Source organism: Sarcophilus harrisii, chromosome 3 (assembly GCF_902635505.1).
Source record: "Sarcophilus harrisii chromosome 3, mSarHar1.11, whole genome shotgun sequence".
NCBI classification, from domain to species: Eukaryota; Metazoa; Chordata; class Mammalia; order Dasyuromorphia; family Dasyuridae; genus Sarcophilus; species Sarcophilus harrisii.
The window spans coordinates 584403488-584428078 of record NC_045428.1 but is presented as its reverse complement, the minus strand read 5'-3'; the positions used below and the strand labels follow the sequence as shown (position 1 = coordinate 584428078).

The 24591-nt window shown below is 42.7% G+C and overlaps 1 protein-coding gene across 7 annotated transcripts in view; it reads left to right on the top strand.

Moving 5' to 3' along the window:
• PLCH2 (phospholipase C eta 2) overlaps nt 1-24591 on the top strand; it is a 334059-nt gene that overhangs the window by 248509 nt on the left and 60959 nt on the right. For all 7 annotated transcript variants that reach the window (XM_031962993.1, XM_031962998.1, XM_031962991.1 and 4 more), the window contains 4 exons: nt 3285-3455; nt 11500-11593; nt 19599-19802; nt 20762-20882. In XM_031962993.1, the coding sequence (XP_031818853.1) occupies nt 3285-3455; nt 11500-11593; nt 19599-19802; nt 20762-20882 (590 nt within the window). The remainder of the gene's footprint in view (nt 1-3284; nt 3456-11499; nt 11594-19598; nt 19803-20761; nt 20883-24591) is intronic.

Genomic DNA, 24591 nt, shown 5'->3' with positions numbered 1-24591 from the left:
GAAATCCCATCCTGCTTTTCAGATGAGGAAGCTGAGGCTCGCAGAGAAAGGGATCTCCTCGAGTATACCCGCAGCATATTAGTGTCAGAGAAGACTAAAACCCCAATTCCTCAGCTTCTGGTCCACTTTTTCACTGGCTCAGAGTTGTGTTTTCCCTTTTGACACTGTCATTTTTGAAACTCAGTTGCAGGGTGAGCAGGGGAGGAGGGAGATAACTTTCCATGGTATCTCTAATCCCAGGTGTTGAGGGGGGACAGAAGCATAGAATGGAAGAGCTGGAGCAGACCCCTAGGGACCGGCAAACTTAATCCCCTCATTTAATAGAGCTAAAAACTGAGTCTCAGAGACGCATGGATTTCCCGAGGTCATGGAGCTTTTAAATGATAAAATTGGGGCTCAATGTATGAGACTTCACAAAACTTTTAATGCTTTATGGAAATGTGATTTCTTCTTATTTAGCTTGTAAGTCTCTAACTCAAACACCAATTGAGCCATTTAAACTCTCTGTACTTCAGAGAGCTCCTTTATAAAGATCGACATATTGTCTAATCTGCCTCTTCCCATTCTCCATTTGTATTTCCCATAAAGCATTGGTGAGGGAGTTACAAAGGCCAGGAGCCAAAGTTTCTTTCTCTGACACTGACTGGTTATGTGACCAACCCCAGGTAGATCAATCCCTAGAACTCCTGGTTCTTCACTGGTAAATGAGAATATAATATTTTACTTACAGGAGAGTGAGGTTCAAATGAAATACTGAGAAACCTTTTCAAATCTCAACACACCATGTAATATCTACTATTATTATAGAATGTAAGCTCCTTGAGGGCAGGGCAGATTTCATTTTCATTTTTATATCTTTTTCATCTAGCACATTTGTTGTTGTTCAGTTATTTCAGTTGTGTGTGACTCTTCATGATCCATTTGGGGTTTTCTTGGCAAAAATATGGGAGTGGCTTGTCATTTTTTCCTCCAGCTCATTTTACAGATGAGGAAACTGAGGCAGACAGGGTAAAGTGACCTGCTTAGAGTCACACAGCAATGCCTTGCCATTTCCTTCTCTAGCTCATTTTATAGATGAGAAACTGAGGCAGAGCCAAATTACTTGCCCAGAGTCACACAGGTAATAAATGTATGAAGCAAAATTTGAACTCATATCTTCCTGATTCTAGACCTAACATTTTATTCACAGAGCCACCTCACTAGCCCATAGTATTTAAAGCACCTAAGGGCCACTGATTGATGTCTAAATCTTCTAAGTCATGGCTTGTAATCTGTATTCATGGAAGTAGTTCCCCCCCCCCCCCCCGGGAATTTTCTGTGCCCACCAAAATCTCAAATCCTTTGAGTATTTAGACTGTCTCCCTAAGCCAGAGTAGTGTTCACCCCAGTTCCTGTAATGGGATTTCATCAAATACCCCAAACCCATAAAGTATTGGCCATATGGGAAGGCCATTTAGTTGAGCAGCTTCCTTAGGGCCATAAATTTAGAACTGGAAGGAAATTTCGAGGTTCTTTGAAGTCCAGCCCTCCTCATTTTAAAGAGGATGCTCCCAAGGACCAGAAAAGAAAAGAGTCTTGTCCAGAGTCCCACAGCTAGCAAGTAACCAACTTGGAATTTGAACCCGGGTCCTCCGCATTCAACTCCAGCACTTTCCTCAATCAACAGCACCAGGGAGAGTTAGGAAATTGATTTTTTTTTTTTTTTTGGACAAGCAGAATACACTTGGATGTGCTCAGGAAAAGGCTTTTCTGAACAAAGAGCCGGGCCAATGTGGTAAATCATGTCATTATGTACAAGGGACCTAATGGGATGTGAAGCTGATGCTCCAGGACACTAGAAACACAATCAGGGTTTTCTGAGTTAGCGGCCATAGTGACAGCAATTGGCCCCGGAATGAATGTTATTAAGTGGCTGGGGCAGCTGCTCACATCTGGTGCAACCCCACGATACAATTTGAGCTCTGCAATGGCCTGAATACTGATGTGGGGAGCTGCCAGTGGAGGCTGATTGACCAAAGCTAAGTCACTGCATGTCTCCCTGCTCTGGGAATCTTGTCGAATCTCACGGTAGATGGATGGATGGCAGCCTCTGTTCCGATACTTAGAGATCGCAGTTAGAGAACTGGGCTGCTCCTGATTTTGTTGTGAAAATTGGATTTGGAGGGAGGGGTCCAGGCCTCCTGGGTCTCCACCTGCTTATAATTGAGGAGCAGCAATTTTTAATTAGCATTTTAATGACATGGAATCTCGGAGATAAAGCTGGAAACTGGATGTGATTTTTAGCATCCAGTTTGATGGCCAGAACAGAAAGTGTCTTGTTGCCTTGGCTCACTTTGGGAACTATTCTTCATCTTGTGCTCAGACCTGGATCTGATGTGGATCTCCAAGTGCAGTTAGCCTGCCATCAGAGTCTCCTCAGGTTTCAAGATGGTGGCCTTTAGCCTCTACTATGTTCCCTCTCCTCCTTGCCTCTATCTTGGGATAGTGAGCCAGGTCATGAGTAAAAGTCTGAATTTTTAAAAAATAATATTTAATTTTTTCTGCCAATTACACGTAAAACATCTAAATATCTCAGGGCATATTTCTTGTTTTTATTTTATTTTTTAATTAATTAATTTTTATTCTATTTTTTTAATTAAAGCTTTTTATTTTTCAAAACATATGCATGGACAATTCTTCAACATTAGCCCTTGCAAAACCCTGTGTTCCAATTTTCCCCCTTTCTCTCACACTCTCCCCTAGATGGCAAGTAGTCCAATATATGTTAAACTTGGTAGAAATATATGTTAAATCCATTTGTTTTTTAATTTTAATGAAAGTTTTATTGATACATTTTGTTTTTGTACCAGAATCACACTCTGCTTCCCCTCCCTCTCTTTTTCTTTGTCTCTGTCTGTCTCTGACTCTGTCTCTCTTTCTCCCCCCTTAATATTCCTGGAGAAAATTTGTCCTTACATCTCCCTTATTCCCATAAGGCAATTGCTCTTCCTTCCCTCCCACCAATGTCTTCTGTCCCCACTTCTAGTACCCATTTTCCAAGACCACTCAAACTCACCCTTCTCATGGAAGCTTCCTCTATACTTTTCTCCAAACTCCCTCATCTCTTAGCTGTTACACCATTTTGAGGTTGATCTAGGACAAGCCACAAGAGCACAATACTTAGACTGGAGGGGGGCATAGAGACCTTCCCATCCAGTATTGAATAATGAAGTCAGAGTGGGGGGAGAGGGAGGGGAGGCTGAGACCCTGCAGGCTCAGGCCCAAGGCGGCTCTTTGCATTCCAGGAGGCTGACACAGATGACAACCAGGGTACTCTGGGCTTTGATGAGTTCTGCGCCTTTTACAAGATGATGTCCACCCGCCGAGATCTCTACCTGCTCATGCTCACCTACAGCAACCACAAGGACCACTTGGACACAGAGGATTTGAAGCGTTTCCTGGAAGTGGAGCAGAAGGTGAGCAGGGGTTTGGTGGGAGGAGAAGGGGAACCTGAGAAGAGACAGGGGAGGGGAGAGTCTGGGAGGGGTCAGGAGAGGGGATGGGAAGGGGAGGGGAGAGTCTAGGAAAGAGAAGGGGGAGGGAGAATGTGGGAAGGGGGAGGGGAGAGTCTGGGAAAGGGAAGAGGGAGGGAGAGTCTGAGAAAGGGAGGGGGAAAGGGAGAGTCTGGGAAAGGGTCAGTCTGGGAAGGGACAGGGAGAGTCTGGGAAGGAGAAGGGGAAGGGGGAGAATTTCGGGAAGGGGAAAGAAGGGGACAGTCTAGGAAGGGGTAGGGGGAGAAGGAAGGGGGAGGGGAGAGTGTAGGAAGAGGAAAGGGATGGGAGACTCTGGGAAAGGGAGAGCCTGAGAAGGGGCAGGGAAAGCCTAGCAAGGGGCACAGGGAGAAAAGAACCTGGGAAGAGAGAAGGGGAGAGCCTGGGGAAGGAATGAGAGGAAACAGTCTCTTCACATCTCTAGTCTGCTATTTCCTCAGCTCTAAAATGAGGGCTTTGGACTAAATGGCTTCTGAAGCCCCTTGCATCCTATCATCCTAAGTCACCTAAGTCTTTGAACCTCAGTTTCCCCAGCTATAAAACGAGGGAGTTGAGCTAAATGACTTCTGAGGTTTTTTCCTCTAGATCTTTGATCCCACTGGGCACAGGGAAGTTCATCAGGAAATAAGCATTTATTAGGCACTTACTATATGCCAGACTATTTTAAGATCTGATGATGAAAAGAAAGGTAAAAAAAGTCTCTATCCTCTGAGAGCTCATCATCTAAGGGAGACAATCATATAAATAACGGGGTCCATACGAGACCTACACAGTGTTCCTGGAAGGCAGTCTCATCTGAAATGTTCTGGCCGTGAGGAGAGCTTGGAAGGGGCTCCTGCTGAAGGCTATTTGATGGGAAGTATCAGAGCTGGGATCCTCAATCAGATTTCCCTGACTTCTGGTCCAGCCTGTGCCGCTGCCCAGAGTGTTTGATCAATAAAATGCTTGCTGAAAACAAACATTTATGGAGCTGGAATTGCCTTCTCAGCTCTCTGGAAGAGCAGGAGCCAGAAATCCTCTGTCCCGGGGAGCCCGGTTTAGCTGGTGAGATCGGGCACAGGAGGATAACGGGGAAGATTTTAGGCAGCTCGGTGCCCAGTGCCCAGGCTGACATCAGGAACCCCACAATCCCGGGGGACAAGGGAGGAAGGGCAGGAGAGACAGCTATTAGCACTAGGTCTCAGTGGGCACCTGGCTTTGCCCAGCACTTTGTGTGACCCAGAAGCTCTGAACCACCAGGGCGTGACTGTCCCATTTTATAGATAGATACATAGAGTATAGCTACAGGGCATAGATAATACCCACCAGGGTCATCTCTGGCTGCAGGGTCCAGGTGTCTCCCCAACATAGGCTCCCACTCGCTCAGAGATAATTATGTCACGGATCCCAATTGAACATCATACCCTGATGCATCATTCTAGAACATGGATAACTGTCTTGAGCTTCTCCATGAGATTGCCCTGGGGTCCTGGCCCATCCTGATGGCAAGAACATGGTGGAAACCTGAATTTACCAAGCACTTACGAAATCCCAAGCGCTGTGCTCACTGCTGAGCTAAAAAAAGACAAAAATAATAGTTTCTGCCCTCAAGGAACTATTTTTTTTTTACATTATAAAGAGATGAAACTAATTATATACATATATATATATATATATATAAAATAATTATAAATAAAATATAATTAATTTCTACATTCTAAAGAGATGAAACAAAGATATATAAAAGATCAAGGAGTACAGACCCAAATATTGGGAGGGGGAAGGCACTAATCACCAAGGATCAAATGATCAGGAAAACCCTCATGTAAGATGAGTCCTGAGGGAAACTGGGAATTCGGAGAGACAGGGGTGAGGAGAGAGGGCATTATGGAACTGAGGTTATAGCCTGTTCTTAGAGGTGGGAGCTGTAGGGCACAGCAGGAAGGACTAGGTTGGTGGCCAGTGGTGTAGGTAACAGAGAAATGGAGTGATTGCAGCAAGCCTGGGAGGGCCATGGAGCTGTCTTGAGAAGGGCTTTAAAGGCAAATTATCCTCTCTGGCCTCAGTTACCTTCTCTGTAAAACAGAAAGGGGGTGAATTGGATCGCCTTTGAGGTTCTTTTGATATAAGCAAAGGAGTTTATTTTCACCCTAGAGGCAATCTTGTCCTTGAAGAATCATTGTGGGGTCATGATTCAGATAATTAGCACCTTTGGCAGTGGGCTGAGCCCTGGGAGCAGGGGTTTTCTGTGTGTGTGTCTGTGTGTGTGCTTGTGTATGTGTTGGCAGGCATGTGCCATGGACCTCATGAGTAGTCTGGTGAAGTTTTTAGACTCTCTGAATCTTGTTTTTAAATGCACAAAATAAAATACACAGGATTACAAAAGAAAGCAGTTATATTGGAGGGAGGGAGGGGGAAGGAAGGAAGGAAGGAAGGGAGGAAGGAAGGAAGGAAGGATGGAAGGAAGGAAGGAAGGAAGGAAGAGGAAAAGAGGAAAGGAGAGAAAAGGGAGGGAGAAAAGGAGGGAGGAAAAAAGGGAAAAAGCAAGGGCAGGAAAGAAGGGAGGAAGGAAGGAAGGGAGAGTTTTCACTACAATGAAAATCACCATAAGAGACCAATAATGATGATAGTCAATAATGCAGCTCCCTTGCACTAGAATCACTCTCTTTTCCTATCCATTAAAGTAGTTCCATCCTCCCAGAATCCTTGGCAGCCAGGCCAGTTATAGAGGAGAGAGCAGCATGGGCCAGTTGAGAAATCACTCAATCACCTTTTCAGGGGATCAACGTTCTGGTCCTGACATGAGATCACAGAGTCCCAGACTTGAAAGGCAGCCCAGAGGGCATCTAGGTCACCCAGGGCAGTAATTAGAGTAGAATCCCTACCCTACCATCCAGATAAATGGTCATCCAAGCACTGTTTGAAGACCTCCAAACAGGCAGAGCCACTTCCTAAGGCTTCCCCTTTCACCTGGGAATGGCTTGAACTGGTAGAAAGTTTTTCCTGACATTCAGGTGAAATCTGCTCCTTCTCCTCCCACCCATTGCTTCTAATTCTGCTAGAGCTAATCCTTTATCCTTCTCACAGTCTTTCAGATTCTTGAAGCCGGATCTCCGGTCCCCCCCCTTGAGTCTTCTCTAGAGAGTTCCTTCCATTATGAAACCTCTTCACCTTCCTCTGGACACTCCAGATTATCACTGTCCTCCCTTAAATATGGATCTCCTAACTGAACACAATCCCCCAGTCTGATCCAACCCTGGCAGATCTTTACCTCTTTATTCCTTGGAGTTCTGTATTTCTTAAGGCAAACCAAATTCCCATTGCTTTTTAAAAAATATTTGGACTGCTGACACATAGTTTGTGATCAATCAATCAGGAAACATTTAGCAAGCACCCATTATATATACACCTGGAATTGTGCTAGGCAATGGAGATACAAGAGGCAAAAATAATTCCCTGCCCTCAAAAGGGGGGCAATCGAATTGGGGAAACAACATGCAAACAAATACAAGCTATACAAATGAACCCTGCAAAGGCACTGGAATTAATAGGATTGAACCCCCCCCCCCCCCCCCCCCCCCCCCCCCCCGCCCCCCCCCCCCCCCCCCCGATATTTTTCAGACAAATTGCTGCCTAACCACGCCTCCTTCATCCTGTCCTTGAAAGAGCAGGTCTTGAACACATGTGTACATCAATCCCAACTACAGAGTCTGTAAGAGTCTAATTTTTCAAACTCTTTTGGGATCTTGACTCTGATGTCCAGTAACTTAATTTTCCCTATTAACTTTGAAGCTCCGCCCCTCCCTCTCTGGGCTGTGGGACAAGTCACTTCTCTCTCCTGAGGTCAGAAAACAAGGAGATTGAACTAGAAAGATGGTTCCCGTCCTCAAAGAGCTTGAGATCCGATGGGAGAAGTAGGCAGTAGCTGGCAAACCACAAAGTGATGAATAAGTCAAAGGGAGAGCAACCCAAGGATGGAGGAGCTCTCCACTCCATCCTCCTTCAGAAGGTTCCCAGGAGCAGAGAGTACTTCCTATGGGCTTCCTGGATAATAGTCTCCCATCCCTACTATGAAAAGCAATTTCAGCAGGAAGTCGGTTCATGTGGAAAAAGAGGGAAGCAAGGTCATTGAGCAAAAGAAGGGCAGACTTTGAACTAGAACCCAAGGCTACTGGCATCTTTGGTGGATGCCAGTCAGAGGCTCCTGCCCCAGGTGTTAACCCCCACAGATGGAGGTCCATCCCAGTGAATGGGGTTGGGGTAAAGCCATAGTATATGGAGCTGAGAGCCCGCTGTAGGGTAGGAGTTTATGGTAGGAGTTTGCAAGTTCGCTGATCCAATATGGCGTCTCCCTGGAGCTCCCAACATGCTATTTCTGATTATTTATGGACTGTCAGGGAACAAGCAGGGAACGCATCTCCCAGCACACTGGGGGAGTTTGCTGCCTGGATGTGCTGCAGATTGATGACCGATTCGAGCAGCAGCATCTGAGAAGCAGCCATTTGTCTTGTCTCCTGACCCCCATGCTTGTTATACTCTGGAGAAGACCCAGACCCATTGTTCTGCTCCCCCTGAGGCTTGTATACGGGAGTAGAACAGACCTTCCTCACTGCAGATGGGCTCCCTTCCATTAAATCTTAACGGGCCCCAAACCCAGAGGGAAGTGCCAATTAAGTCGTTATCCCAAATCTCTCTGGCTTTCCCACCACCGACTGGTTCTCAGCTTCATTTTTATTTCATGAATTGCTCTTCAAAAGGAGTCCCTGTCAAACGTCGCTGGAATTCTTTGTACTTTTCAGCCTTTTTATGGAAAAGTCGAAGTCCTCGATCCCTCCCAGAGGCAGAGTAGCTTCAGGAGCTCCACTGAGCCAGGAGCAGCTAGAGAAGCTCTCTCTTTAAACCTCCCTTGGCCAATATCTCTGAGTGAAAGAGCCTGGGTCAAAATCCTGGCACTCCTGAAACCTCTTGATGCCGTGAGGATGCAGGACTAGTTCTCACCTGGTCCTCACACGGTTCTGACTCAGGCTCCATATTCATGAGAACCTGTGACAGGAGGGCTTGTTTTCTAGCTGCTTAGTCAGTTCCCTCTCAGTGGTTGCTCCTTCCGGTGATACTTTTATCCAGAGCAAAATTATCTCCTTTAAAGAAAGCACTGGTGAGATTTTAGAGTCCATTGGGATGCTTTAGGGTAAGAGTTCATGGTCTTTGTGTCCTGGATCCTTTGGTAGCCTAGTTGACACGTTCTTGGATTCATGTTTTTAAAATGTATAAAATAAAATACATAAAATAAAATGCAGAAGAAATCAATTGGAAATATAGTTCTCAAAAAGTTTTTTTTTTTTAATTTATAGACTCTAGGTTAAGAACGCTTTTGGGGATGAGGGGGGGTGTATAGGGAAGCAGAAGGATCAGAGGTCTCTCTCTGCCTCAGGTTTCTTGGTTTTCTGATGTCTTCCCTACCCACCACCCTATCCTGGCACAGTGCCTGCTGAGCCTTGGAAGTTGGAGAAAGGTGGGACACTCACGGGTTCGAGCCCTTCCTCCTAGAGGTGAACTCCAAGTCATGGCTCTAATCAGACAGAACCATCGGCCTACCAGATAGAAAAACAAATAGGTACCTGCTTCTTCCCAGTGTCTAGGAGGGTAATGGCTGGATTGGAGGGTCTGAAGTCAGGAAAAACTGAGTTCAAATGTGGCCTCAAACACTTACTAATGAGCCTGAGAAAGTTACTTAACCTTGTTTGCCTCAGGGTGGAAAAATTGTAAGAGTTTAATAAATGCTTTAAAAGCCTCTTAACCACATGTTGGACCTTGCCACAAAGTTCCACCTGCCCCACCTTGGCTATGGTTGTGACACTAAGCATCCCTGAATAAATTAATGGAGTTTTTTTTTTTCTTTTTCTGCAAGAACAATGCTGATGGAACTTCTTAGGGATGGAAGGAGCTTAGGAAAAAAGGCAGGTGCTAATACTGGCTGTTAGGTTATCTAATCTCTTCTTAACCCTGTTTCTATTTCCGGTATTTTCTTGGGGGTAATGAGTTCCCTAAGCTCATTCCCATCAGGGGAAAGAAGGGTCACTTCCCTGTTGTCCTAAACCCTTCTCTTTCCTCCTTCCATGGAAGTCCTCATTTTCTGGGATTGAAAGGAGGGTTTGGGGTGGAATAGAGACTCTAAGGTTATCAAAGGGTTTTAGGGCAGAGGATTTGAAGGGATGGGAAAGGGATAATAATTCCTTCTCTAGGACTCAAGGAGAGCCGTTCAGAAAGAAAGGACAGGGGCAGGAGAGGCTTGGAACAGAGACCAGATCCCTCCCTAACTCTGCTGATTCTCTATTCTTCTCCTGTTCCTGATCCTTGACAGCCCATTGGCCCTGTCTGTTAAGGAGCAAGGAACAGTTGTCTTTTCAGAGCAACAAGGCCCTGTTAATGTCTAACTGAGCTATTGATTCCTTTACTTGTCAAGAGAGAGAAAATGAACTCTAGCTGTAAGAAAGTAATGCACTAGAATAATCACAACTGACACCCAGCTCTTGGGCTACATGTCCGGCCAGGGCTTCTGGTCCACAGGATGAGCCCAGAGCCCAGTCTGGGGAAGGAGCCAGGGGACTTTTACTGAAACTCCTAGACTTGTCTCTCAAGGGTCCTGATCTGAAAAAATTTCCGTGTTTCTCTCCTGGGAGGGACATCTTCCTCCATACAAGGACATCCATACAAGTGGGTCCTTAAGGATGAGTTAACCCATTTAGATTATAGAGTTTTAGGATATAAGATTGATCTTCAGTCAGAACTGAGGGAGACCTCACTGAAACATTAGTTGAGTGTTCCTGAGCAAGCCACTTAACAATATTTTGCCTCAGTTTCCTCCAATGTAAAATTAGGATATTAAGCATCCACCTCACAGGGTTGTTAGGATCAATTGAGATAAAATATGTAAAGCATTTTGCAAAGCTTAATGGGCCATGTAAATGCTAGCTACTGTCATTAGCTGTTATAGATTTCAGAGCTGGGAGGGATTTTAGAAGAGAAGAGTGTCAGAGTTGGAAATGATCTTAAAACATGGAATAGGATTGGGAGTGGGGAGGAAGAATAGGACTTCTCTTTTTTTAGCTGTGGAAACTGAGGTCCAAAGAGATTTTAAATAGTAGAGCTAGGATTTGAACCCAAGTCCTAACTGCCTTTTGCTGTCAGTGTGACATTGGATATGTTGTTTGCCTTCTCAGTTCCATCATCTCTGGAATGAAGGTATTGAACTAAATGACTGCCAAAATCCCTTCTGATTTTGATATTCTGTGATTTTCTTCTCTACCCTCCTGATACATATGGGTAAACTGAGGTATAGAGAGTTCTCACAGCTTCACTGAAATTTCTCTATAGCTAAAGCAACACAACTGGAGAATTTCTCTATCTACCCACTGTGTTTAAAAGTTAGGAAAATTATTTTTCTCTCCCCTCTTGCCCAGGATTAGCCCAGCCTCTCAGTGAGTTTCTACGAATTGATAATAAGTCCTTTGATCAAAGGGCCTGACTCCATACTCCCATATATTAAAAGGCGTATGATCAAAACTTAGCCACTTCTTTCTTTTCTCCTAAGCTGGTACTACCTGACTAATTATTATAAATTCTCTTCTTCTTTGCAAAGCCCCTGGCTCTGATTCATTACTTGTCTCTCTAAAACCAGTCAGGCTTATAGATATAGGTAATTAATCTCTGGATCTCTTGACTTCCGCCTGGCTCTGCCCCATGGCTCAAACTGCTGAGCCTTTCAGGGAAATGGGCTTCAAGGGTCAAGGAGAAGAAGGGGCAAGGGCTGGCTGTGATCCCCTCTCTCCCAGAGCATTTGGCAAGGTGACCCAAGGCTGGTGATCCCAACAGCATCACAGTAACAGAATGGGAGCGATGAGGGACCCGGGTAAGAGGCTGTGAAGGAGCTGGTGATGGGTGGAGGCCCGCAAGCCTTAAGTGGACTGACGGTTATGTGGCTGTCTTCCAGATGACGGATGTGACCAAGGAGTACTGCCTGAATATCATCGACCAGTTCGAGCCGTGCCTGGAGAACAAGAGTAAGGAGGTGCTTGGGATTGACGGTGAGTGAGCTGCTAGGGCCGGAGAGCCACAAACTGTCCGAACTTTTAGGAGTCTGGGACCTAATCCGGGAGTGGAGGCTTTGTGTGGATGATGGACAAGCAACAACCGGGGTCAGGGGTCTGGTGGGGACAAGTCAGGAAACTGAGACCCAGGCCCATCGTGAATTCCATCTCTAGGATCCTCTATCTCTAGACTTATCTCATGATTCTAAGCTTTACTGTGCCTCAGTTTTTCCCTCTGCAAAAAGAAGGGGGTGGATAAAATGGGTTCTGAAGTCCCTTTCAGTTCCAGATTTTCCATTCTAGGATACCATGAATCCTACCCTGGGTCTGGATATTGAATCAATTTACCTTTTTTATAGACTTTACATTTTCATGTTAAAGTGGAACTATCCCCTTCCTCCATTAGATGTTTGGACATCGTTCTGTACCTTGTATTTAGACTCTAGCCTGGGTTTGATGAAGGAGGTGGAGAATTTTGGGGACAGGAGGAGCTCTCTTCTTCCTTGACCATTACACTTAGACAGAAAAATCTCTATTTAGGAATCAGTTATCTCCCTTCTCAATTTTCCAAACAAACACCAGACTTTCCTTTGTCTCTGACTTTGGGAGAAGAGGAACAATTCTACTGGGGTACCCAACACCCCCTTTAAACAATGATCCCATTATTTGGGAATTTAATAATTGGGAATTAATAAATGGGAATTTAATGATCCCTTCCCAATACATACATATGACAAATGAACACACGTGTATACATATGCATACACATCCCTATATACACATCCCCAAAAGGAATGTTCCTGACTCATTTTGGTTCATAGCTGGAGGGCTCCTTATTGATCCATCAGCAAGCCTTTATTAAATGCCTGCTGTATGCCTGACTCTGTGATAGGTGCTAAAGATAAAACATTCGCCCCTTTCATTTTATGAATGAGGAAATTGAGATTCAGAAAATGGGAGAGTAAACTGTCTTATGTCACACAGGTTGTGAATAGCCAAACCAAAATAGAAACTCAGGCTCAAAGTTGGTGTTTTTTCCATTAAACCGAATAATTTCTTTAGACATACTTCTCCCGCCTGAAGAATTTCCTTTTCCTTCAAGCTTTTGGAAAAACTACTCTATTATTACCCTATTTCGCTCTCTCATCACTCATTGGTTCCCCTGTTAAAAATGTTACCTGAAAGCAATAACATATTAAGCTGTTAGCCACTTACATCTTAGTAAGAATTAGAGGTTAAGCAGAGGACAATTTGTGAGGGAATGAGACAAAGTTTGGTTTTAGGAGCTGGAGGATGGTGTGGCTGAAGGGTAAGGAAAAATCAGAAAGCACTGGAACAGGACAGAAGAGTTCAGTGATAAAGGTGCCCCAAGAGACCAAAAATCAGCTTTCCTCCAATGACAACTTTGCAGGAGAGAACTGAGGGAGACTTCTCTGGTATATAATTTGTTCATTTCGACCTGACCTATTATCTCAAACTTGGAGCATCAGTGGGTGAATGGGGAGCCTTGGGAGGATGTGTGAATTGGGTTAGAGGATAAATGGTCCTTTCTGAGTAAACTTGTACCCCCTAGGAGAGGGATGAGCAGTAGGCGAGGCTCCCTGGGAGTATCTTCCTGCAAAGCTGCTCAGAAAACAAGATAATTAACTTGTCAGGATCTATCATGGTTGATTTTCTCCAAGGGTGCCTTATGCCCGATCAATTTTCCAATTTTCCTACTCTCCCTCAAGTCCTGGGCTGGAGGTGAGCCATGCAGAGTGTTTGTAGGAGGAGGAGGTGTTAGTTCATGAATTATGTTTTCTGGGCTCCCCTTAGGCTGATCTCGATTTTCATACTATTCTAGCATCTAAGAATTTAAAGCTGGAAGGGACCAGCTAGTATGGCTCTTTTGTTCCACAGATGGGAAACTGAGGCCAAGAGAAAATAAGGGATTTGCCCAAAGTCCCACAGCTAATGAGAATTGGGATTGGAGCAGAGATCTTCTAACTCACTGGGCCATTATTTACCAGATTCCTCTTGGGTTTTCACTGAGCTTCTCCCTTAGGGTGAATAGCCTGGCTAGGGGTCCCAGTGGGTGAGGAAAAGGCTACAGAGTGATTGAAACAATCTCAGAACCAAATTAGTCCTCATAGCCATTAGGAAGCCAGAATGCCTTCCACAGCCAAATGAGCATCCAGACTTTGTCTAGGAGATTCCCTGGGGAGAACGTTCATGTCACTAGAGGCAGCCCAGTCTAGCTCTGTCTACAGCCTAGGAAGTTTTCTTAATATCAAGCCTAAATTTGCCTCTTTACAACTTCTGTTCATTATTAGATCATACAAGGGCAGGTTCCTAGATTTATAGTTGGAGGTCAGGACTCTCATTTTACAGCTAAGGAAACTGAGGCTGAGTGAGTGACCTTCCCAGAATCATGGAGGTACTAAGTGTCTGAAGCAGGATTTGAACTTGTTTTTTCCTAATTTCAAGTCCAGAACTCTCTATCATCTATACCATACTGTAGACTATTAGGTTAACAGAATAATCTAATTATTCCTCCATATTATAGGACTGAAAAGGAAATTAGAAGTATCAAGTCCATCGCTCTGATTTTACAAATGGGGAAGTTGAGGTGCATAAAGGTGAAATGACTTTCTCAGGGTCATACAACCTGTGAGTGGTACAGTCAATATATGAATCCAAGGTTTTAAATGTTCATGTGGACTATTCGTATCTGACTGTGGCAGAGCATTAGTATTGGTCTGATCAGCCACAGTCAGACACACTCTAACTTAATTCTAACATAGTGATTTCATTTCAGTCCTTTTTGAAAATGTTCATCAACCAAACTCCAAATCTAATACCCCATCACCTAGATGATGCTGCCTCTCAATATCTGAATGTAAGTGCCGTGTGCTCCCCTAAGTGTTCTCTTTTTCCAGAACAAATGTTCTGCTGCTTTAAGCAATCTGCAAAAGTCCAAACAGGTGAAGGTCAAAAATTGCTTTAACCTGGAGTGAATTTTGAAGCAGTTACTGTGGGGGGAGGGCTGCCTCAGGCCATCTAGTTTATGTTTCTCTTGAGCATGAATGCATGTACATGTGCAAGGCAAGATGGGTCCGTTGTTAGGGTCATGGCTGGTACCAAAAGGGGATTTGCAGAAGAATCAGTTGAGGTGGTTAGTGCTCAAAACACTTAGTCCTTTTATTGGAAATGTTTAAGGGAAGGGCTACATGGATTTATTGGTAGATGGAAGGAGACTACGTAAGGCTATTTTAGCACCAAATATGTCCAGTTTAACATAGTATGGTGCAGGGGCAGCTAGGTGGCTGAAGTCAGGAGGACCTGAGTTCAAATCTGGCCTCAGACACTTAATACTTCCCAGCTGTGTGACCCTGGGAAAGTCATTTAATCCCAATTGTCTCAGAAAAAAAAGAATAATATGATGCACTCTTTCCAAAGAGATCCGTGGAATTTCAAAGGTCATCAAATCCATCAGACACATACATTTGAAAAGATCTCTACTTGACTGTCTGCTCCCTGGGTTCTCAGTGAGGGCTAACCCAAGCAAGAAAGAGCCCCAGGATTCAAGGAGCTGGTATTAACTGTCCCTTCCCCCAGAAACCATATTCAGATACATTTGAAACATATCCCCCGATGTAAAATATTCTATCCACTTTTTCAAAGCATCCAAATCCAGAGGCTTGGCTCGCTGCTTTCCCTTGCTCGAGTCCTGCATATTTTATCATATTTTACATGACTGTCTGGATTTCCTGCCAGTGAGCTGGGCTTTTCATGGCAGTTCCTGGAGGGCATTTTTCTAGAAGTCGTGGCTGTTGGAAATTAGTGGGACTACATTGGAAGATCCCATCGCACACAATGTCCTTTGTAAGGAACTGTGAGGGCAAGGGAATCAAGAGCTTTAGAGGATAAGATCTCCTTTCTCAGTTAGTTTACATAGTCCCCTAAAGCAGGGCTTTTAAAATGTTTTCCACTCTCAACCTCTTTTCACCTGAGAAATTTTTATGCTACTCTGGATAGACAGATCTATAAAATAAGTATAAAAATCAAACATTTCTAATAATAAACCATAATTGCACAATCTCTACTTTTCAATTCTATGACCCCATAATGGGATCACAACCCATAGTTTAAGGAGGTTTGTCCTGGAGAGCCCCAAAGTACAGAGGAAACCCAATGGGTGAGAGTATATGGATCTTGCTTTCAGTGAAGTTTCATGATAACCTTATCCACAAGACGGAGAGATGTGTAATAGTGGGATTAGATGATCTCTGAACTGGTTGACTGCTGGGACTTAAGGAATAGTGATGAATGAGTAGTTGTCATTGGGAGAGAGACCTCTGGTACATTGCCCATGGGCTCTGATCTATTCAAGATTCAAGGATTTGAACAACAATACAGATGGCATACTTATTAAATTTATAGATAAGATGATATTGATAAGATATTTATAGGTAAGAAGAATATTGCAATCAACAAAAGTCATAACAGACTAGGATGATGAGTTGAAGATTATTTAGGTCTAGATTTGTGATGTCATTCACTTGAGGAACTTTCAGTATGGAAAAACCTTCCACCAGTGCCAATTGTCAGTTCTTTTTAATTTCTGATCTTAGGGAGTTGCTAGGGCCTCTGGGAAATTAAGTGACTTGCCTTCACTCGCAAGGATATGAGTCAAGGATAATGTCTAAATTCAGATTGTTTTTTTTTTTTCTGTTTTCATTGATCTATTAGCCTCTAGATCCATTTTGCCTCATACAAGATGCAAACCCTGAGTTTAGATACAAGAAGTCATCTGCCCTAACAGGGGAGGAGGGAAAGGTATGGATATAACAGGTTACATTAAAAGTACTCAGGAGTTTTCACGGACAGCAAGCTCGATATAATTCAATAGCATGTTATTCCAGCCCAAGAGTGCACTGGATCTTAGTTGACATTAAATATGATGTCCATATATTGGATTACTTACCATCTAGGGGAATTGGAGAAGGGGGGGAGTTGGAGCACAAGGTTTTGCAAGGGTCAATGTTGAAAAATTATCCATGCATATATTTTGAAAATAAAAAGCTTTAATGGAAAAAAGATATGATGTCCAGAATGAAAGAAGCAATCATCCTTTGAATATGGACTCAGCACGATGTTGGGAGCATTGTATTCAGATTTAGGAAGAAAATGAAATAAATGCAAACTTATCCAGAAGAAATGATTACGATGCTAAATATGCCCCAGACTGTAACATATGAAGAACTGCGGAAAGTATTAAAGAAGAAGAGACTTAAGGATTCTGGGAGAAACGGTGGTTTTCTAAAACTTGAATATTTTTTAATGTGAAAAGGGGGATTAAATGTATTCTTAGTACTTCTAGGGAGCAAAACCAGGACCAATGGGTAAATTTCTCAGGAAGTCAATTTGGGATTAATATAAAGGACTTTCTACTTCTACTTTATTGACTACACTAAAGTCTTTGACTATGTGGATCACCAAAAAAAATATAGCAAATCCCCCAAAGAGCTGGAAGTACCAAATCATCATCTTATTTGTCTTCTGATGAACCTTTATACAGGTTAGGAAATAACAGAACCACACATGGAACAAATTATTGGTTTAAGATTAGGAAAGGAATATGACAAGACTATATGTTATTGCTTTAACTTATATGCAGAGTACATCATGGAAATTGCCAGGCTGGATAAATTAAAAGGCATAATTAAGGTTGCTGGGAGAAATATCAACAATCTCAAATATGCAGGTGGTACCACTTTGATGGCAGAAAGTGAAGAATTAAAAAGCCTCTTTATAAGGGTAGAGAAAGAGTAAAAGCTGGATTGAAGCTTAGCATAAAAAAAAAAAATCTCTTGGCAACTAGTCCCCTCACTTCCTGGCAAATGCAAAGAGAAGAATGGAAGCAGTGTCAGATTTTATATTCTTGAGCTCAAAGATCTCTGCAGATAGAAACTATAGCCATGAAATCAAAAGACATTTGCTCCCTGGAAGGAAAGCTGTGGCAAACCTGGACAGCATACTGAAAAGCAGAAATATCGCTTTGCTGACAAAAGTCCAAATAGTCAAATCTATGGGTTTTTTTCCAGTAGCAATGTGTGACTGTGAGAGCTGGAATAAAAGGAAAACTGAACGCCACAGATTTGACATTTTCTAATTGTGCTAGAGAAAATTTTTGAGAGTCCCTTGGATGGCAAGGAGATTAAATCAGTCAATACTTAAAAACTTAATTCATAATGCTGAGTGAAACAAGCAGAACCAGGAAAACATTGTACACAGCAACAGCAAGATTGTGAGATAATCAGCTATGACAGACTTGCTTCTCTTTTCAATGGTTCAGTGATCCAAGGCAATTCCAATAAACTTGGGATGGAAACACCATCCAAATACAGAAAGAGAACTGACTGAATATAAACCAACGTATGCTGCGTTCACTTTTTTCCTTTGTCTTCTGTTTTTTTTTCTTTTTCCCCTTTTGTTATGATTTTTTTTCTCAACATGATTCCTAAGGAAATACATAAAAATATACATGTATAAAAAATAGTTGTTTCTACAAGTAACTGGGGAAAATAAAAAATTTTAAATACAAATAAAAAAACAAAAAAAAATTAATTCATATGATTCATGACAAGATCAACTACTGAAGTTGAAGTTTAAATACTTTGGTCACATAATGGGAATATGGTATTTATTGGACAAGACCCTGATGTTGGGCAAGATTGGAAGCAAAAAGGAAAAGGAGATGGCCAAGGATGAGATGGATAGATGGTGTCATGGAAGCAATGAACTTGAGCATAGACAGACTACAGGAGATAGTAGAGGATAGAAGGGTCTGGTGTTCTATGGTCCATGAGGTCACAAAGAATCAAACATAGTTGAACAACTATAAAAGACTTCTCAATAATTAGTGCTGTACAAAGCTGGACTGGGCGCTTTAACACGTGGGTTACAGAGCAAAAAGTGTAATAACTCAGAGCTCTCGTCAAGGCAGTTGGATGGCATAGTGAATTGAGTGCTAGATTTGAATCAGGCAGACCTAAGTTTGAAAACTGCTTCAGGAAATTAATTAGTTGTGTGACCCTGGGCAAGTTATTTCTCTCTTAGCCTCAGTTTCCTCATCTGTAGACTGGAAAAGATAATAATAATATCAATCTCAACGTTGTTGTGAGGATCAAATAAAATAAGACCAATAAAGCTCTTTGCAAACCTTAAAGCACTATATGAAATGTTCCTTGTTATTACTTTTAAAATTATTATTTTTAATTATTATTATTATTAACGTGAGCTCTCCCATTAATATGTGGTATGACTTTGGACAACTCATGTCCTTTTTCCGAGCCTCAGCTTTCATAAAGCAAGGAAGTTGAAACAGACGACCTCTAAAATCCTTTCTAACTATTGGATTATGATTCTGTCATCCCTAAAGCCCCTTCTACCACCAATATTTAGAGATTATTCCTGATGATATAGTAGATAATGTGTGGAAGAACCAAGTTCAAATCCTGTCGCATCTAGTTCTAAATAGAGTGCTGTTAAAAAAAAAAAGGCAACTTGTTCACCACCACCCTCCCCTTCTCATTCATGGAGATACTAATTTCCTATGAATCTTGGTTTGTCGCTTAGATACTGAGATGGGAGGGATCTTTAAGATCTTATAGTCTACTCCCCTTATTTTAGAGTTGAAAAATTGAGACCCAGAAATGTTAAGGACTTTGGCCAAGGTCACACAGATGGCAAGTGGCAAAGATGGTATTTGAATCCAGATCTAGATTCAAAATCCAGCGTTCTTTCAACTGATTCATCTAAAGATAGAAATGCTAATGGCATCTACAATTCAGTGTTTTCATGAGAATCAAATGAGATAATGCTATATAACTGCTAGTTAATATTGTTTTTGTTAACCTTCTCACTCTTCCCTCCTCCCCACCTCTTTCCAAATGTTCTGGGTAATGTTCTTTCTGTGTCACTGACTGTTCTGAGTTCTTGTTTGTCTCGTCCCTCCCAGGTTTTACTAACTATACCAGGAGTCCAGAAGGAGACATCTTCAACCCCAAGCACTACCAAGTGAACCAAGACATGACCTACCCGCTAAGTTACTACTTTATCACCTCTTCCCATAATACCTACCTCATTGGGGACCAGCTCATGTCCCAGTCTCGGGTAGACATGTACTCGTGGGTCCTACAGGCTGGCTGCCGCTGTGTGGAAGGTAAGGACTAGTGATCTATAGCCATAAGTACCAATCCTCTCTCTGACCTGTGGGATTATCTGGCAGAGATCTCCTTGTCCTTTCAGAAAATTAAGATAGTATTCTACAAACCCCTAGCCTTGGCACTAATAACTGTGTGACTTTGGCTAAGTAGATATATCTTGACTCATTGTAATAATAATAAATAATTTTAACCCTGGCCCTTTCCTAGGGGTCTTGAGGGTCAACTGAGAAAATGGAGATGAAAGCTCTTTTCTAAGTGTAAATCTCTATTCAGATATGATTGAGGATGATTATTCTGGGAGATGTTTCCCAGTCCTATTTCTTAGCCCCCAGCTACTTCCATCTTCCTTCTTTCTCTTCATGGGCAATATTTGATCTGGGTTTTAGAAACGATGCTAAAAGACTAAGCAGAGAACTTAGTAAGTAGAGACTCTCTCTACTATGGCCTGAGGTTTCCAGTGAGCAATGAGGTTATAGAAGGTCCAGAAAGCACAGTTATAGGATTTAGGTACAGACACCTTTATATGTGACCCCGCCACCAGACACAGAGCCATTATCTGGATGGGGAGTGCTTTTAGGCTAAACATCTCCTGCCCTATTAAGTGCCCACTATGTGCCAGGTACTGTGTTATAGACTGGTCATTCAAGGATAAAAATAAAAGCCAGTCCCTCCTCTCTAGACATTCCCATTCTAATGGCCATCTCCAGTCATCCTTATTTATATCTGGCAAGTAGATCCCAGATGACTCTGGAGAAGGAAGTGAGAATAAAGAGACAATGTGAACCAAGGGTTAGGGATGGGAGGGGGTGAGATGAAGACGAGAGAGAGCATATTCTGATTGAACTAGAGTATGAATGTGGGGGAAAGACAAGAGTTCATCAAGAAAGGTGCTGAAACTGGGATTGTGTGGGACCTTGTGACAATCATCATTTGATCTTGCTTTGCCCCTCTTCAGTGGACTGTTGGGATGGACCAGATGGAGAGCCCATCGTGCACCACGGTTATACCTTGACCTCCAAGATCCTCTTTAAAGATGTCATTGAGACGATCAACAAATATGCCTTCATCAAAAATGAGTGAGTGGCAGCCTCTGGAATCCTTTGGGAGCCCAGATTCTATTGAGTCCATTTTTTTATATCTAGGTAAAATGAAGCAAGGTTTTAATCTCAGCTCTGATCCTAATTCCTTGAATGAATTTGGGCAAATTCTTCTTGGGGCTTTCATTTCTTCATCTCTAGCTATAAGGGGGTTAGGATAAATTTCCTTTGAGTTCTAAAACCATACGTATCTTTTGGCAGCTCCCCCAAAGTGAATACAATCATGAGCAGTATCGAGTGGTATATTATCTAGGAATAAGGAGGTAATGAGTCTTTTCTTCTCTGCCCTGGCCAGACCCCATTTGGAATATTGGGGTTAGCCCTGGGTACCCCATTTCAGGAAGAACATTTAGTAAACTGGAAAATATACAGGATGGTGAAGACTTTGAGCCTATGCATCATTAATATAATCGATGGATAACCTGAAGAAGAGAAGGTTTGGGAGGAAGGGAGAACATGATAGCTGTCTTTAAATATTTTAATTGCTATGATTATGATATAGAGGAGGGATTAGCCTTTTTCTTCTTGGTCCTAGAAGCCAGAACCAGGATCGACAAGATGGAGATTGTTGTGGAGAGTTAGATATAAGCATGATATAAAAATAAGCAAAATATAACAAAAACTTTCCTAACCATCAGCACTGATCCAAAGTGAGTTCTCTTGAAAAGTGCTGGATTCAGAGCACCAGCTCTGAAGTCAGGAGGACCTGAGTTCAAATATGGTCTTGGACACTTAACACTTCCTAGCTGTGTGACCCTGGGCAAATCACTTAACCCCAATTGTCTGAGAAAAAACAGTGCTGGGTTCCCCTCCTAGGAGATCTCTGAGCTTGGGCTGGAGTACTATTGATCAGGTATATTGTATATTTGGCTAAGGATGGCTTAGTTGAGATGGCCACTGAGATCTTTCTACTTCTCAAATTCTGTCATTTTATAGAGCTAAGAGGTATTAATAGTTTCAGTGGATTGGGTCAGTTGACTTGAGGCTAGATAGTTACCTCAACTGCTGGGACAAGAATAATATTCTAGTGAGACTACATCATAACTTCCTTTTCTCACAGGACATCTGGAAGCCCTTCTCATTTGTCTCTGGGGATGGGACACTGCCCCTTCTCCAAATCAAACACACAAATACACACTGGCCGTACTGCCCCTCCCCTAACACACACACACACACACACACACACACACACACACACTCACTCACCATAACCAGGTCCCAATAAGCTCCTTTCTCATTATCTCTGATTGTGTCCTTTTATCCCTGCCCTACCCTCTCCTTTTGGCAGAAAACCAAGACCTCTCTCCTGAAATCACCTTTGCTAGCAGCTCATGGTTCTCTTCTCCCCTTATATTTCTCTCCTAAAGCCCTGCTCTCCTCTGGAACGCTCTTGAACAGAGATCCTCTCTAGAACCGAGGAGCAGACATGGTCAGAGCTGTGGTTTGAGGAAGGTTCACAGGGTGTCTGTGTGGGGGACATATTGGGATTCTATTCAGTTCCCATACTCTGTGATCCTGAAGTAGACTCAGTGACTTATTGATGAGGAAGATGAGAATTATATCCCTGGATGTAGGATTATGTGTGTGGGATGTGGTACGAGCACATCCCTGCCCACCTGTTTGGGTTTGTGATCCTGTCTGCCTATTTCTGAAGTTCAGTGGGCAAACAGCCTCCCACATACATGTAATAAACCCATTTATTATGGTTCCCATATTAATTACCCCAGAGGAGACACACAGCCTTCAGGCCTGCTTTGTTATCACTCAGCATGGTTGCAAGACACCATTTAAAAAAAATTCCAATTTAGTTTCTCAAAATAGACTGTCTATTATGACTTTTGCATTCAAGTCTCATCAAATGGAGGCTCTCGGTCTGGGAAGGAAGTGTTAATTGTACCAGGAAGAAAAAAAAAGAAGCAAGATTAATTTGAGAATTAAAAATAGAGTGACACCTTCATAAATTGGTGGGCCCAGCTCCGAGTGAGGTCTGATTGTAATCAGAGAGATAAGCATCTTCAGCTCAGGCTGGTGGCTTAACAGGATTTCTGGAGAGGAGAAATGAAGCTCCCAGTTTCTGTGACAGACAAATGCAGGGAGAGCCCGGGATTGAATTCAGTGAGTATTTATTAAGCACTTACTTGGCGCCAGGTAATGAGTCAACCAAGAAGCATTTATAAGCACCTACTATGCGCCAAGTATGGTACTAAGTGATGAGATTGCATAGAAAGGCACAAAGTGGGTCTTTGTCCTCAAGGGATCCGATTCTAGTGAGAGAGATTACATGTAAATAATTTGGTATATAGAAGATATCTGGAGAAGATGATACCAGAGGGAAGATGCTGGCAATGGGAGTGGGGAGGGAAAAGACGCTTGAAGAAGGCTGGATTTAAGCTGAATTGTGAAAGAGATGAGGGATACAGGAGATGAAGATGATGGGGAGGAAGGTACAGGCCCCGAGGCAGGAAATAGGGTGATATGTCAAGAAACAGCAACTAGACCAGTCTCTCTGAACTTTATGCTACAGGCTGGATACCAAAACAAATGTGAAATACTCCCTTTCTGCAAGGAGGCAGCAAGGTGGAACACTAGAGTAGGAAGACCCGAGTTCAAATACAGCCCCAGATGTTTACTTTAAGTTTAGGCAATTCATTCAATTTTTGTTTGCTTCACTTTCTACAACTGCAAAATGGGGATAATAGTGACATATGCCTCCCAAAGTTGTTGTGAGGATCAAATGAGATCATATTAAAGGAGATAACAAAAAAGCACACATAAATGTTGACTGTTATTCTATTAATGACATTAATATTACTAATAGGTTGCTATTAATCTATTAGGGAATGCAACACAACCCCTATAAGTAATTTACAACATAGATACAAAGCAAATATAAGATAATTTCAGAGAGAAGGGACTAGAGGCTGGGGGATCAGGAAAGATGCTTGAGTTGGTACTTGAAGTGAGAGCAAAAAGAGATCCTAAGGAGGGGAGATGGAGGGAAGAAACATGCTAGTCAAGGAGGACAGCCTGGTCCCTGTTTGGGGAATAGCTGGGAAGTCAGTGTCACATACTGAAGGTTATGGGAAAGGGAATCGGGTGTAAGAAGGCCTGAAAGGTAGGAGAAGGCAAGTAATGAAGGGTTCTGAGTGCCAAACAGAGAGCATTTGTATTTGATCCTGGAGGTAATAGGGAGTCCAATGGGGTTTATTGGATAAGGGAGGTGACTTGACCAGACCTGAGTTTTAGAAAAACCACTTTGGTGGCTGAGAGGAGAATAGATCGGAATGGGGAAAGAACTGAGGCAGGCTATTGTTATATGGCCCAGGTATGAGGTAATGAAAGTTTTCACCAGTGTGGGGGTAACATCAGAAGAGAAAAGGGGATTATTTTCTTTCTTCCATTTTAAAAAATCATTTAGTAGTCTATTTCCCCCAGTTACATATGCAAACTATTTTAAACATTCATTTTAAAAACTTTGAGTCTAAATTCTCTCCCTTCCCCCCCTCATTGAGAGCAATTCTGTGGGGTATGATAGATGAACCCCCAAATATATTGGGATTTGGGGCCAGTGTCATGAGGTATCTCAAAAGAATTTGTAGGTTTAGACCATCTCCAAATCAAGAGGCAAAGATTTTATTATTATGCCATTGTCAGACTAAGTTCTAAAAAAGAAGTCAGGTACAAGTAG